This window comes from Crotalus tigris, unplaced genomic scaffold, assembly GCF_016545835.1.
Source record: "Crotalus tigris isolate CLP2741 ecotype Arizona unplaced genomic scaffold, ASM1654583v1 scf7180000024285.889131, whole genome shotgun sequence".
NCBI classification, from domain to species: Eukaryota; Metazoa; Chordata; class Lepidosauria; order Squamata; family Viperidae; genus Crotalus; species Crotalus tigris.
The window spans coordinates 500,052-516,132 of NW_024100458.1; the positions used below are offsets into that span (position 1 = coordinate 500,052).

At 39.0% G+C, this 16,081-nt stretch overlaps 3 protein-coding genes and 1 non-coding gene across 5 annotated transcripts in view; 2 read left to right on the forward strand and 2 right to left on the reverse strand.

Moving 5' to 3' along the window:
• The window catches only part of CCDC32 (coiled-coil domain containing 32), a 120,319-nt gene that overhangs the window by 26,269 nt on the left and 77,969 nt on the right, over positions 1–16,081 (reverse strand). The gene's annotated exons all lie outside the window — the stretch shown is intronic.
• Positions 85–5,645, forward strand: RPUSD2 (RNA pseudouridine synthase domain containing 2). Its single transcript, XM_039323864.1, has 3 exons — positions 85–2,044; positions 2,770–3,066; positions 4,167–5,645. The coding sequence occupies exons 1-3, from the start codon at positions 1,535–1,537 to the stop codon at positions 4,923–4,925; spliced, it is 1,566 nt and encodes a 521-aa protein (XP_039179798.1). The 5' UTR covers positions 85–1,534; the 3' UTR covers positions 4,926–5,645.
• The window catches only part of KNL1 (kinetochore scaffold 1), a 35,323-nt gene continuing 25,915 nt past the window's right edge, over positions 6,674–16,081 (forward strand). The window contains exons 1-9 of one of the 2 annotated variants that reach the window (XM_039323861.1): positions 6,674–9,451; positions 10,545–10,608; positions 10,830–10,869; positions 12,102–12,161; positions 12,968–13,029; positions 13,613–13,659; positions 13,962–14,004; positions 14,614–14,651; positions 15,799–15,848. In XM_039323861.1, the coding sequence (XP_039179795.1) occupies positions 10,574–10,608; positions 10,830–10,869; positions 12,102–12,161; positions 12,968–13,029; positions 13,613–13,659; positions 13,962–14,004; positions 14,614–14,651; positions 15,799–15,848 (375 nt within the window). In that variant the 5' untranslated portion in view covers positions 6,674–9,451; positions 10,545–10,573. The remainder of the gene's footprint in view (positions 9,452–10,544; positions 10,609–10,829; positions 10,870–12,101; positions 12,162–12,967; positions 13,030–13,612; positions 13,660–13,961; positions 14,005–14,613; positions 14,652–15,798; positions 15,849–16,081) is intronic. The other variant, XM_039323860.1, reaches the window with a different exon arrangement.
• TRNAS-GCU lies at positions 8,607–8,688 on the reverse strand. Its single transcript has one exon. It is a non-coding gene; the product is annotated as a tRNA-Ser (tRNA).

Consider the following 16,081-nt stretch of genomic DNA (forward strand, 5'->3'; position numbering starts at 1 on the left):
TTCCCTATTCTTAGTCCAGCACCTTATTATCCCAACACACAGTGTGTTTGTATGTATGTGTGTAAAATGAGCCTTCATCAGAGCACTTCATTCATTACTTTTGTAAATATTACATAAAGTGATTCCTTATTCATTTCATTGGTTTACCACTTACTTCCTTTACATTACAATTTCCAACACAGCAAATCATAAAGCTTTATTATTGTTATATTCCAACATATAGAGATGAGGTGGTTAGAAGAAACAAAAAAATATAATCATTGCAAGCTATTAACACTTATGTAAGATAAAGTTATTGTATGAGACATACAAGGTTATAAAAGATAAAAAGGAATGGAAATGGTAGACGTGGAACATCTATGCATCAAGTGAGAGACTATGCACTAATAAAGGAAACTAGATGCACAATGAGTCTAGTCTATATTTCTGAGTCCCAAGCACAAACCAGAACCCATCATTTGACAGGTTTTGAGTGATGATGCATAAAATGACAGCACTTCATGTTCATAAGGAAGATGTTGGCCATGTGGGGTCATCTTCCCCAGGTCTTGCAAGGTTGTATCATTGACCTTTTATTGTCATTTTATTATGTTTGGTGGATGTGTAAAAAAAAAAAAAGCTGGAAAAATTTAGCAATACCTACAATGGAGGAATGGTTGGTAAAGATGACAGAACTGCCAGGAAAAGCTAAATTTGTCTGATTAGCAAAAAGACAATGTTTATATTTATTTTCAAAACCTTAGTGGTTTTTTTGCATAAAAAAGAAAAAACTGAACTTGTATTATTCTGATAGGATAGACTATAGTCACGAGGTAACCTTAGAGAGCTTAAAATATAATGCCCTGAAGATCGGAAGCGTTTTTATTTTTGATATCTTTTTTTCTACTTTTCTACCTTCCTCTTATTTTTTTTTCCTTTATGCACGTCTTAACTTTTAGTCTCATTTTTTTAAACTTCTTTTTCTCCTTTAGTATTGTCAATAAAAATATTAAAAAGAGTGAGATGGCAGTATATATTCATCAACAACTGGGCCGATAGATTTTGTTCTCTGCCACAGTTTATAGCGCTAGTTAAGTGAAACTATCGCATGACTTTAATAAATTAAAGCTTGTACTATATCACCAGCTTTAATCGTATCTTTGCCACATAGTTCTTGCTAAGGGCAGTAAAAGTCGGTTTTGGTGCATTTGGGCCACTGTGCTGCAAATGCGAATAAAGCCCTCTTTTAATTCAGATTAACCTATTCAAGTTACGATGTCTGGAGCGCACTACTAACAAACCGGATAATCTCTTCAATCAAATCATTGGAAACACGCTCCAAACGTTACTCTGCTTGGTCCTCCCGAGTTCAGCAAAACAAAATGCGCAGCCTTCCGTAATCACTACGGCATTTGTAGCAGACAGCACGTTCTTTCCGTCGCTTACTTTATTCGTCACAGACATAGAATAACGTGATTGGGTAAAGATTACGCGGTCGCGCGGGGGCAGGGCTCGATAACGCCACGTGGTTGGCTGTCCGCCTATATTCCTCAGCATGCGACCCGCGCCGTTTTGGAGATCGTTGCTCCGTTTATTCTTAGTCCGGCCGAACGCAGAGCGCGCTTCCTTCGGTATTCCAGCTGACCTTGTGCCCGGCAGAAGCATGGAGGGGAAGCCGATCCCCGAGCCTAAAGAGCGGGAAAGCTCTCCTCCGGTGGCGAAGAACAGGCGGCTGACCAGGGGGCAGGGGAAGCGGCCGGGGCCGCTCGAAGAGGGAGAGAAGCGGTACGTGCCGCCGCCAAAGAAGCGGAATACCGGCGTCAGCTTCGGAGAGGCCCATTTCGCCGAAACTAGTTACTACTTCGAAGGTGGACTTCGCAAGGTGCGCCCGTACTACTTCGACTACCGTACTTACTGCAAGGGGCGCTGGGTGGGAAAGAAGCTTCTGGACGTCTTCCACTCAGAGTTCCGGGGTCGGCCCATCGAGTACTATCTGGCCGCAGCCAAAGCCGGACGTCTGCTGCTCAACAAACACCCGTTGAAAGACCTCAGCGTCGTACTCAAGGTGAGGAGGCCGGGCGTCAGGCGAAATGCCGAAAGCTCCTGCCTTGGACCCATCCCACGCGGCGAGCGTCCGGTGGGAGAATGCGATCACGCAGCGTAGAAAAAGCCAAATCAGGCAGTGAAGGTATCGGACAAGTCCCGTAGACAGCTTTCTGGTCATAGTAATCTCTCCTCCTTCCCCTCCGCTTTTCAATATGAACATAGCAGATATAGACCTTTTTTTTTTTTAATAAGCACCTCCTAACCTGTAAGTTTTGCAGTGACGGATATTTGAATATGTGTGCATATATCATAGAATCAGGTGTGCAAAAATACCCCATCAGTGCTTGAGTTGCGTGGTTTGCACCACAATGAGGCCCCAAACTGTTACAAATGTGTCATGACTCATTCTAGGAGGACAGTTGCCATTTGTAATGTGACTTTGTTCCATGTGAAAATGCAAGGATCTGTACTTTAGGTTTGGTTTTTGCACCTCAAGAGTAATACAGTTTCATGGCTGATTTCATACAGAGGATTGTAGTCTACAATTTGATGATAGTTTATGTTTAATAGATTAAACATCAGCGCCACTTAATTGTTAGAGTTCAGTCTCTGAATGCAGACATACTGGTATTATTTTCAGTTAGTTCCTTTGAAAAATTATATGAAAAGCTAGGAACATACTCTGCGTACTGTTTCAAAAAAACATTTAGCTAAACTAATGTATAATAATTGCTTTGTTTGCAGAATAATGACTTTCTGGAGAATACCATACATCGCCATGAACCTCCAGTTACAGCACAAACAATTGAGTTTATAGAGGATAACGATGAAGTTGTGGTTGTAGACAAGCCCTCATCTTTACCTGTTCACCCTTGTGGCGGGTTTCGGCACAACACTGTCATTTTCATTTTGGGCAAAGAGCATAACTTGAAAGAACTGCATACTGTTCATCGGCTTGATCGCCTGACATCAGGTGTCCTCATCTTTGCCAAGTCTGCAGAAGTGTCCAAGAGAATTGATGAACAAGTTCGACAACGACAGGTCAAATTGCTTTTGTTAATGATATTTGTAATATACTTCTCCAACAGCATCTGTATGATATACAGATTTAACCACCATCTTTAAAGTACTGTAAGAGTGCAAGAAGGTTAATCTGAGAGAGATTCACTGCATGCTCAGTGAACTTCATAACCCAAACAAAAATTCTTATAGGACTTCCAGGACCAGAACTTTAACCTCTATATGTATCTGGTACATTCCTGAGGAGATCCTGTTTGGGATAGTGGTTAAGGCATCAGGCCAGAAACTGGAACCATGAGTTCTAGTCCTGCCTTAGATCCAAGCCAAATAGTTGACTTTGGATCAGTCACTCACTTTCAGCTGTAGATAGCAGGCAATGATAACTCATTTCTGGAATCTTTCCAAGAAAATTGCAGGGACCAGTTCAGGAAGTTGCCAGGAGTCAACATTGAACTAAAGGCACAAAAAATCTGGAAATGGCTAAGAAGCCATCTATCTGATACCACGCATTCTTTGATAGATGAGCTGTAAATTTAACAAGTTCTGGCAATTTAAATGTTTCCTTAGCTAGTAAACAAATGAATATCAGTCTCTGGTTTTTGAGGTGCTTTAAAGCCAATTGAAGGTGCTTCAAACTTGCTTCCTGTCCACTTCAATATTGATACACTTTTAGCCTCAATACAGAACATGGTTAATATATTAACTAGATGTCAAACAATTTCTCCCTTGTCGATTCAGATGGCTCTGACTCTTAACCTTTGGGCTCTAAAGACCAAGCTGTTTCCCTAGACCAAGGGTAGGCAACCTTGGCTCTGGCTCAGGAATTCTGGGAGTTGAAGTCCACGAGTCATAAAAGAGCCAAGATTGCCTACCCCTGCCCTAGACATTCAGGCGGGGAAATTGGACTAGCCCTATTGATAGGATTTTTATGAATGGAAGATGTCATTCCTCAAGCAGTCATTTTTACTTGTTGGGTATTAATTTTTATACACCATCCAGATACACTGTTGTGAGGTAGATGGCCATATAACTGCATAGCTGCATAAATGATATTCTGAAATACATATTCCTTCTACATTCTATGCTCAAATTATTATTTTTTCTTTCCCCAATTCTAATAGCTGGAGAAAGAGTATGTATGCCGTGTGGTTGGAGAGTTTTCAGAAAATGAAGTGATCTGTGAAGAACCTATCTTGTCTATGTCTTACAAAATGGGTTTGTGTCGAGTGGATCCCAAAGGCAAGCCATGTAAAACTGTCTTCCAGCGCCTGAGTTACAATGGCAAGACTAGTGTGGTAAAGTGTTTCCCATATACTGGCCGTACCCATCAGATCCGTGTCCATCTACAATTTTTGGGGTACCCTATTGTCAACGATCCTATCTACAATAATGAAATATGGGGTCCTGAAAAGGGTAAAGGAGGCAGTGTTAATAAAACTGATGATGAATTGCTTCAGTCATTTGCAGAAGAATATGTCTCAAAAGAGAGTCTGGGAATCTTGGACATTGTTGAGGAGGACCTGAAAACCGTTTTAGAAGATAAAAAGCAGGAAACTCCAGAAAATGGAACAAAGCCTGTACAGGTCACTACCGCAGTTGATCATTCTGACAACATTGCAGAATCAAAAGACAAAGAAAAGATGCTTTCTCTGAATTCTGGCCCTCAAGCAAATGTGCACAAAACTGAAAATAGAGAAATGGGTTTAACTGAGTTCCAAAATGAGGTGGACCCATTATGTGAAGAGTGCAAAATGGTAAGGCCTGATCCATCACCCAAAGAGTTAGTGATGTATCTCCATGCTTTACGCTATAAAGGAATGGAATTTGAATATTGTTCCAAAATGCCTGCTTGGGCCCAGGATGATTGGGAAGAGACTTGAATCTTATTTTATAAAGTGAAGAGCGGGTGAGAAACTTTCTGCAAATGGAGTGGAAGAAGAGTCAGTATATCTGAAGAAACTGTTGCAAAATTTTCTTTTTATTGCAAGAAAATGAAATAATAATTTGGAGAAGCAATATTTCTTACCAAGTAAGAATATACAAGCAATCCATGAGTTATAACAATATTGGAACTTGCCCATTACGGTACTGTTGGAGTCGGGATAAATGAGCTTTATCCTTGCTCATCCCAGTGCATTCGTGAAACGAATCTTCAGGTCATTAAGTGTGCATGGGATGCCTCAGGGATGACCCTTGAGGGACTAGTACAGGACCATCCCTGCCTTGGGCCTTCCAAGGCCTCTCCCCACCCCTGAGATAGCCCATGCTCCGCTTCCCACCCTTAGAGTCCTCACAACCAGTTGGGCCTCTATTTCAATACTATACATTTCTGTACTCTCGTCTATTTTATTATGACTGCCACTCAGCTGCTCTGTTCCTTAATAGAGCAGCATAGCGTCTCCAATAAATTAACTTAATAAAAGGGCTCATTAAACAGCTGCAATCATAGTTAATGTGTCTTATGGGGAGCTTGTAGTGCCTATTTCATTGCTTTTAAAAAGCTGTGTAATAATAAAGCTGTTCCAGTTTCCTGGGAGCAATCATTGGTTCTAAAAATCTGATGAAACAGCTCTTTCCAATAAATACACACATTAAAAACATCTGTTGCTAATTACTTGTGCAAAGTTGACGTGATTTAAAATACCTGAAGCATGAATTCTGGGAGAGCTGAATTCCAGCCCTGAACAAAATGGAGTAGACAGTTGTAATACCTATGAAAAGTTAGGGTTAGAGGAATCATATTTTCCCAGTGACAAACTATTTCCTTTTGAATGGTTTGTATGTGGGAAATGCCAGCCAGTTAATTACCAATTTTGTTTAATACATTTTGAGTAATGGAATTATTAGAGTATGCCAAGTGTTTGAAAAATGCACTCTGCTTTGCAGGCAAGAAGTTTAACTAGGGACCCTCACTTTGATAGGAGAAATACAGTGTGAGATATTTTTCACAAGTGTTCTACTCAGTCTGACCATTCCAATAGAAAAACAGGAATCCCATGCAGATTTATATTCGTATGAGTGGCTATGATCACTTTCATATATAATGAGATGGCAAAAATGAAGTTAAGATATGTAATTGATTCAGCTCAGTGAAACTGAAAGCAGGCTGGAAATCTCTGGATGCCTAGAAATAACATTCACCTCTGGCAAGTACGAGGGTATGGGGGGGGGGGAAATAGTGTAAACTACATGTGTATATGCTAGTAATTTCTGACTTTGGCATGAATTTCACAAGACAGAAAAATTGGGAATACTCAAGTTCAAAAGTAAGTTTCAGGTCAGGCTGTCATTACAAAAGTACGATGTGAGTATTATACATTTGTTCATAGTATCTTACAAATATAATCACTTGTTCTCAGAAAAATATTAGAACAGTGGTTCTCAACCTGTGGGTCGGGACCCCATTTGGGGTTGAACGACCATTTCACGGGGGTTGCCAAACAACGCAGTCCGCCATTTTTTTTCCCCTTTTCCTTAGCTGTGCTTCTCCCTTTTATTCTATTGGCTTTTGAAAGCCAATAGAATAGACTCTCTTGAATAGAGTCTAATTCTATTAGCTTTCAAAAGCCAATAGGAATTGTCCAGGCTGTCTCTGCCCTGCTGAGCCCGCCAAAAGTCCCATTCTGCAAACGGTGCTGCACCAGTTGAGTAGTCCTCGACTTACGACCGGTTGGGGGGTTGCGGCATTAAAAAGGTTGAGAACCACTGTATTAGAAGATTTGAGTATTTTTAAGTATATAATGCAGATTAATAAGTGATACTAATAGATCAGGGGTCCCCAACCCCTGGGCTACAGCCCACTACTGGGCCGTGAGCCGTTCAGAACTGGGCCGCAGAAGCAGTGGGTGAGTGCACACACACATCATCACTTGCACGAGCAGCACATGAGTGCATGCATGCACTCCATTTGCGCAAGTGGTGGGCCTGCATGTCCTTGCCAGCCACTTGCATGGAACCATCCACTCCCCCACCACCACCAGTCCGCAAAGCTGGAAAGTTTGGGGAACTCTAATAGCTTATTGAAAATACTTTTAGTCTATGGGGAAAAAACGGGGAAATGAATATAAAATTTAACGGTTTATGTTACAATATTTTACAAAATTTACAGGTTTATAGAACGGTCAGGCTCCAAGATTCCCTCTTTTACAGTCAATTCACTGTGGCGATAATAGTGAGGAAAAAGTTATTATTTTTCTGGTCTTATAACAGAAAATTGGCTCTGTTCTGGGTGGGCCATATCCTCCTGGGGAGAAACAATTTAGAGGGCCATCTTCAGGTCTATTCATCTGCAGCAGCTTTCAAGGCAACTTCTGACAAGGTTGCTCAGATCTGTTCTGAGTTGGATTCTGCCCTGAGCAGAGTCCTTTGAATTGTAAACTCAGCTATTTGTACACTGATTCCATGTCCATCCTGCTCTGTTAGGCCTGCCTGAGAAGTGTCATGGGAGTTGGGCCAAGAAGTGGTCAATTTGTCCTTGAATGAAAAGGTGGCCTTGATAGATGATACTGGATAATTGTCCAATTCCTAACATCCTCTTTTTGGAGAAAGTGGTTTAGTTGCAATTTCATAGGATTCTGGGGGGAATGGATTACAGTATCTGATCCTTTAAAGATTGAAGCTTAGGTGTAGAAGTAAGGTAGCAGTGATTGCATTTCTGTTCATTTCTGAAAGGCTCAGAATGGGAGTGGCCACCCCTCAATTCTCAGCAGTTGTGCTGTGTCTTGGTTTCCTTTAGTCAAGCAATGGCATTTGATAGGATCAGAAAATGTGCCTTCTCCAATGGAGTAGTCCACCCACTCATCCACCTTCCCCCCAAAATTGGTCCAGACTCTGTTGGCTTTCAAAAGGCAATGAAGATCAGCTGCCCCATGAGCATTGGGCCAGGATCCTGAGCAATTCCCACCCCCCCCAAAAAAAAAACAAATTATCCCAACAGAAACTATATTAGCTAGTTTAAGCTAGTTAAAATGTCAAGCATGTAGAACTGTATTTTAAAACTAAAAATGAATCTCTACTAGCAAGAGCTCTCTTGAAAGGAATCCAAAACTCATGAAACACTCATAGCACTGAAATAATTCTAATTAGCTTTATGGAGATGTTGATCCTAACCTGCAATGTGTTCTGTTTAGAGATTGATGTTTGTGACTTGACTTTTAGTTTTGTTATAAATTGCTCAGAATTGTTTTAAATTGGGTGGCTAAATCAATAAATCAATCAGCTATATTCTAAAAATATGGAATTTATTTACATGTCTGAAAAGATCAAAAGTTTGATGAAATGTATTCGCTCTCAGCCTTTGAAATGACTCTTTATTGATGTCATGGAAAAATAGAATAATTTAGTCCATATTTTCTTTGAGACTTAGGCGTAGAAGTAGTCGTATTTGCAGTTGTATTAAAGCAATTAAATGAATAAATAAATTTCTGATTTCCAGTATTCAGCTTTCATTTGCACTGTGAGGGTTAATTGTAGTATTTATTTTTTTTAAGTTGTATACTAACAGCAGTAATGAAAAATAACAAGATCGTTCTAAAAAACAGACGGCAGTAAAATAAACACAACGACGAGGATGGGATTCGAACCCACGCGTGCAGAGCACAATGGATTAGCAGTCCATCGCCTTAACCACTCGGCCACCTCGTCGCGGAAGCCTTTCCTCTCTCCAACCTTATAAGAAGCGATTCCTACCAATGGCTTTCTCCTATTTAGTTTTACTTATGTATAGGCTCTCGTTTCTAAGCAGCGACAAATCAAAATGTAGGATTTTGTGCGGACATAAGACAACCGCTCGGATTCTAAAAAATTATTTACTCGGATTTTTGCTATTCCTCCTTCTCCTCCCTCCCCCCCCGCACATTATTTCGGCGTAGAACACTCGTGGCCACTTGGGGGGGACGGGGGTGGAGCATGATGTTGTACGGCAAGAGGAAACCGCCATGATGGAAAGGAGCCTTCAGGAGCCTTAGAGGCGGCGGCGGCGCATGCGTGAAGCCTGGCGGTTAGTTTGAATCTGACGGCTGTGGCGGCCTCAATTCTTGCAGCTGTGGCAGCAATGACTGGGAAAGTCGATCGATCCTGACAGCGAAAAAGGGACCTGGATTTAACCGGAAGCGGGAACGGAGCCAGTGTGTGGTACTTAGGACAGGCGCGAGTTCATGATTAGGTAAGGCGGGTTTGCGGCTGGTTTCCCCAAGGCTCGTCGGAACCAAACCTTTTTCCGAAACACCGCCCTCCCCCGAAGCCCTTTTCCTCACGGCTAGCTGGGGAAGGCAGCCGGAGGCCCGCCGCGAATGACTCCATTTTCTTAGGAACTTCCAAACAGCCTCCCCCCCCCATCTTTCCCTCCCTTTTTCTGTCGAAGATTTCTGCCCGCGGCCCACCTAGCGGAGCAGCAGTGACTCGTGCTGTAAGTGGGGAGGGGAGGGGAGGGGAGGGAAGAGGGCTTTATTTCTGCCCGAGCGAGAATCCTCGTCTTCGTCAGGGAGGCTTGACCGTAGTAGCTTCTGCAGGCTCAGCCTCTGTCCCGACCCTGCGTTTCTTCGGAACTCTTCCCTGCGGCCCCTCTTTTGCCAGGGACAAGCTCCCGGGCAAACCAATGCAGAAATGCCGAAGGACTAGGGTTGTCTCTTCTCTACTCAGATGTTCCCCTAAGCAGGCCCCGTGGCGAGTCCGGGTCCGAGCAGAGGTACTTAGTGGTCCCCTCCTTCTGGGGAAGGCCGCCGCCCTGGGGACGGACGTTCAGTGGCTGGGCCTTCCAGATTCCCTTCTGGGAACAAGGGCCATGCAGGGAGAGTTCATCCCTGGTCTCAGGTTCACACTTGGAAGGTATCCCATTCAAAATACAGGTAGTCCTCGGGTTGCAACAGTTTATTTAGTGACCGTTCAAAGTTACAATGGCATTGGAAAATGTGACCTAGGGCCGGTTTTCACAGTTACAACCTTTGCAGCATTCCTATGATCACATGATCAAAATTCAGATGCTTGGCAACAGGTTCATATTTATGACTCTATGTGCCAAGGTCATGTGATTAGATTTGGTGACCTTCTAACAAGCAAAGTCAATGAGGAAGCCAGATTCACTTAACAACCGGGTTATTAACTTATCGGCTGCAGGGATTCACTTAACAACTGTGGCAAGAAAGGTCATAGAATGGGGCAAAACTCACTTAACAAATGTCTCACTTAACAAAAGAAATTTTGGACTCAATTGTGGTCGTAAGTCGAGGATTACCTGTACTGTATCGATCCATGCTTGAAATGATCACGTGTTCAAAGCAGCAAAGCTTATTAGTTAAAATTCAATTCAAGTAATTGTTTCAGTATTTTAAGTTTTCTCTCAGGGTCTTGTTTGCTAGGTCATTGACAAAAAATATTTTCTCATTTACATTTTATGACATAAGGTGTGTTTATATTGTTTCCACCCTGGAGAGTTCCCAAAGGTAGCTTGTGCTTTGACACTGTATTTTGATTGACTAATGTCCCATTGTGTTTTGATTTAGTAATACTGCAGATACCAGAGTCTTTCAAAATGGACAGGATATATTCTGAGATGAATGAGGAAAAGTAAGTTGAGCTTACATTGATAGGTTTTTGTTACTTTATGTAGTATACAGCAATACAATTATTGCTGTTCTTACGTTTTAAATGCTGTTTTTATTTTATCTTTTGAAATAGTAACTATTTTTATTGTATGCATACATTTAATATATACACATACCCCTATGCATATTGTTGGTAATAAATGGATATTAGCTTTCATGTAGTTTTCTTTTATTTTATTTTAGAGACTTTACAGATGGCACGAATAAAAGAAGAATTTCATCAGTAAGTCTAACTTACCAGTAATTTTCTCTGTAGTAGAAAGTAATAGTAGTTTATTTATAACAAGTGATCTAACAAAAGTGTTTCTTTATAACATGAACAATTTATCAAAAAGATGTAACAACTGATGTTCCTTGATCTTATGTCTACTGAATTAATAGATATACTACAGTATATTTTTCTATTATTTTAGAAAGTTTTGTCATAAAGACATATTATTTTCTAGGTCTAAGGGTTAAGGCAGCAGGCTAAAAAGCAGGAGACCTTGAGCTCAAGTCCCGCCTTAAACATGAAAAACAGGCCTGGTGAAGGAGGAAGGCGTGTTAGATATGTTCACCACCTTCAGTTATTTGTAAAAATAATAAAGGCAGGATATAAACGAACTTACTGAACAACCATGGAAGACTACTTTCATGGGTGGCTAAACAAAAAAACAAAATATTTTCAGCTGAATATACTTTGTTATTACGATGATTTCTGATCTGAAAAGTCAACTGTAGGATAGCCCTCTCATTGACTGATTTTTTTTAATCCTGGCATTTTTAATTGATTTATCATAGAAGTGATGTCAACTCTTAGCAACCACACAGATTTTTCTCCAGAATGATGTGCCCTCAAGCTGACTACTGAATTTCTTGCTTTAAATAAACAGAAAATTTTTCATATCTGTGCAAGGCAAGAAATGTTTTGCAGAATATTCAGTCAGGTTTTTGTAACAGTTGCATACCAAAGAGGTTACTTTGTTTGAATTATTTTGCAATTCTAGCTGTGGAAAATAATGCCACAATAGTGTGGATTTCATATTTTATTGCATTTCATAATCTGCTCAATAGAATGGACTATTTGGATATTAGTTGAAATATTTACGTTATTATACGCTTACTAATAAGATGTGAATTAGTATCTTGTTTTTTATGTGTATCTACAAGACATGACCTTCAGGACATTTCTTAAATAGTTGAGGCATGTTAGAATTCATTTTGAATCTACTCTTTGAAGTTTTCCAAAATGGGTTGCTAGTTGGATTACAATAATTGGACTATTTAAGAAATATCCTGCAGGTAAATGCTTTCAGTCTTGGAAAAGAGAGAGGCCAAATAATAGAGGTAAGCTATAGTTTTATACTATATGTTAAAATCAGTGTACCTATCATTACGAAAACAACTGCTTACTTCAGAAATTAGCTTTTGGCAATGTGTACATTATTTTCTGAACTCTATTTATCTTCTTTTTAGATTTTAAAAGCTCCCCGAACACCTCTTTGTGACTTAGGCGCAGGAAATGAACTTACTCAGGTAACCACTAGCATTTGTTGACTGGAAGATAGTCTCATAAAAAAACCCTCATATTTTATAGATTATAGTGACTATACAAGAAAATAATGTGGCATATTTATGTGGGAAAAATCCAACTGAAGACAGTGAAATATAGTTCCAGGGAAGTTTATTTAGGATAAGGTTGCAATGTTCTGGGAATATTATATACCATGTTATTCCTTAATGTAACTGGGATTGTATTCTATCACAGACCTTAAGCATGTACCTTGATTGCAATTATCTGTAAAACTCTATTCTAGTGCTATAGAAAATTCAATTTTTCTCCTGAAAAGTACCAAACTGGGACAGCATATAATTTTTTTGACTTATTTTAGACTCTAGTCACATCTAGAACACAGTGAATCATTTCCAGTTTTGGAAGATGTGCTTCTAGAAAATTACAGGCCACTCCCAGAATAGTCAGAATAATGTGTTATGGAATAAAAATTAAACATTCTACATCTTAAACATAGTGTTCTGTCCATTCCTGCTGAACTGTACTGCAAACACAGCACATCTCCATGCCAAGACAATTTTAAAATATATTCCTTATCAGGGCTCTCAATTCTATTACTGTAGAATTGTGCTGCATTGCCAAGACTGAGAGGAAATCAAATCATGCTCATGGTTTTTGTTCCATGTTTACCTGTGATTAAATACCATAGATACATCTATCCCTTAAACTTTGTTCAGATATAGGCAGTAAGTTATAAGTCACCTTACCCATTTCGGATGTTCATCAAAAGAGAATTTGCCTTTGAATTTAATTTATCTTGCGTGTACAGGAATGCAATGTTGAGAAACGTCAGAAAAATTCCAGGCGGGTGAGTTTTGCAGAGACCATAAGGTGAGTGTGTTGAAAAAGCACTTCATATATAAATGCATTTCCTGAATATAAAAAACAATATATGATATAGAAGCTACAGAATATTCTTCAAGAAGTAATACTGAGATGTTTCAATTGTTTTAATATAAATATTGCTTAATTTAATACAAAAGAAAGAAAGTAAAGAGGAATCTCTTAAGTACTAAATAAGATTAAGTTGTCTTCATTTCTAGATATTTAATAATATGTAGTTAAATTTCTGACAGTTAAGTCAATTCATTTAATATTAGCAATCCAAAAAGAAAGAAAGTATGTATATTAGGATATGCAGTACATCTGTTAAAAACAGATGCCGCATTTTTCAAAGAGTCTCCAGTTTATGCCCAAAAACTGCTTGGTAAGAGTAACTTTCCAGGCACTAAATAGAACCAGGTTTGAAACAGTACAGGTTAATTCAAAGTCAGGACTAACTACAAGAAAAAAAAAATTTTTTTGTATGTTAGCAAAGTGTATGTCTCGTGAAATAAAAATACTGTTGTGTTAAAAATAGTTACTTCTAAATTTATATTCTAAGTATATATTCTAAATTTATCACTGCTTTTAGAGTCTTTCCACATGATCCTCAAACTTTTGTCGAATTAAATCATGCAGGTGAGAACTTTTTAATTATTCTTAAGTTGTAGATATGGGTAAAATAGATGTATTACATCAGCGGCCCCCAAGCTTTTGGGCACCACGAACCGTTTCCACGGAGAGAAATTTTTCTGTGGACTGGAGAGGGTGTGGTTTCGCGTGCTGCCTACATCCTGCTTGTTTGCAAGGCCTGGTTTCTAGCATGTTGTGGACCAGTGCCAGTCCATGGACCAGGAGTTGGGGACTGCTCTATTACATTACTATGATTACCACATATGTTTCTTATAACTTTGGTCATTTTTCACAATGTTTTGTTTTAGAACCTTCAAAAGAAGAAGCAAGAAATCAAAGTCTGCTAAATGAGTAAGTTATTGAATAAATAGAATGTCAAATAATTTCTTTTAAAATGGCCCCATCACTCTGTTTTGTATGCATTCATACTAATATTAGGACTGTTTGTTTAGTATAGTGGTTCTCAACCTTTCTAATGCCACGACCCCATAATACAGTTCCCCATGTTGTGGTGACCCCCAACCACTTATACATCACCGGGTGCCAGGGCGTGGCCAAAGAAAAGGGGGAAAAATGGCGGACAGCTTTGTTTGGCGACCCCCGTGAAATGGTCGTTCGACCCCAAATGGGGTCCCGACCCACAGGTTGAGAACCACTGGTTTAGTACATTTAATACATTCATCTTTATCATGTTATTAGTGTTCCAGTTCACAATTCTAAAACTGATGACTAAAGGAAGGGATCTATATTTGCAATTGGAGCTAGAAGGATTTCACTAATAAGATGTTTTCAGACAAATCAATGTTCTAAACAATATCCATGAATTTGTTATTAAATGCTAAATTTCTTAGAAACAGTCCATTAACTCCAGTATTTACAATTTCAAACTATATTCCTGTTTGCTTTGCTTAAGAAGCCTTATAATAAAAAGTTAATTTTAAGTCGGGTTTTTTTCCCCAGAAATGAAGAACCAGAAGCTACCAAGTATGAAATAACTGGTAATATTTATTTTATTACTTTTTATTTGTGCAAGTATTTCAATTTATATGGCCACCCAATAAATAAATATTCAAAGTTTTATTGATAGCTGTGATTCATAAAAACATCGTTGCTAAGCAGTAATATGAAATATATTGAATTTGTGACAGAGAAGCTTCTGAATCCTAATAGGCTCACATCAAATGGTTATATGGTAAGGCTGTTAAAATCAATATATTGTAGTAATTCATTTCTGAGAAAATGAAGAAAACTGCCAATTTTCTGAATGGCAGATAAGTTGGATATATGAAAAAAAATGGTAGAACAAATTGCATAGAAAAAAAAGAGCTAAATCAAGGGGCAATATTAGCTGATGTATTAGCAATAGCACTTAAACTTATATACTGCTTTACAGCATTCTCTGAGCAATTTACAATGTTAGCATATTGCACCCAACAATCTACGTCCTCATTTTACCTATCTTAGAAGTTTGGAGGGCTGAGTCAACCTTGAGGCAGTCAGGATCAAACTTCTGGCAGTAGGTGGGCAAAGTTAGCCTGCAGCACTGCATTCTTACAATTACACCACCAAGGATCCTCATATAGGGAAGAATGTAACCCTATATGAAGGTGCAAGTGAAAAATAAGACTTGAGGGCATGGTCATTTGCAGGGTGAACAAAAAAAAGTTTGTTAAATCATGCAACTGACACAACTTACATATTTATCTCGGACTTCATGAGTTTTAGTCCTGCCTTAGACATGAAAAACAGGCTTGGTGACTTTGGGCCACTACTCTCAGCCCAAACCACCTCGCAGGAAAATTGGAATAGGAAGGAGCATTAGGAATGTTTGCTACCTTGAATTATTTATAAACAATAATAAAGGCAGGATAAAAATGAAAAAAATCAAATAATTATATATTTTGTCCGATTATGGATATATCATTGTGGCTTGTAGTGGGCACCGCTGCTTGAACAATAGAAAGTAGAATGGAAACCAATGGGATACAAGATGGATACTATGAAGAAATTTCTTGCATCTAGAAAATTTAATCTTTTGCTAGCATTAGGTTAGGGCAGAGAATAGATTGATTATATATATACATAAAGTATGTGACATGTCAAAATGCTAACCAGAAGGATTTAATCCTATTTTCTTCCTCAAAGGGATGAATACTTTACTTCATGCTCCTATCCACACTTTGCAACAAATGGAGGTAAAATACACCAAAATTTAATCTTTGTAATCTATCATATCAATTTAATATATTACAATAAGATTTATTGGAATGATTAAAAACACCTATAAACATCACTAGAGGTTTTCCAAAAGAAGGTAATGCTGCTTCCAGTAATTCCATGAGTTGAAGGATAACTACCCTGTCAACATTCCTTTCATAGTTGCTTATTTTGGCAGCAACTCAAATAATACTTTATTTAAATGGATGAT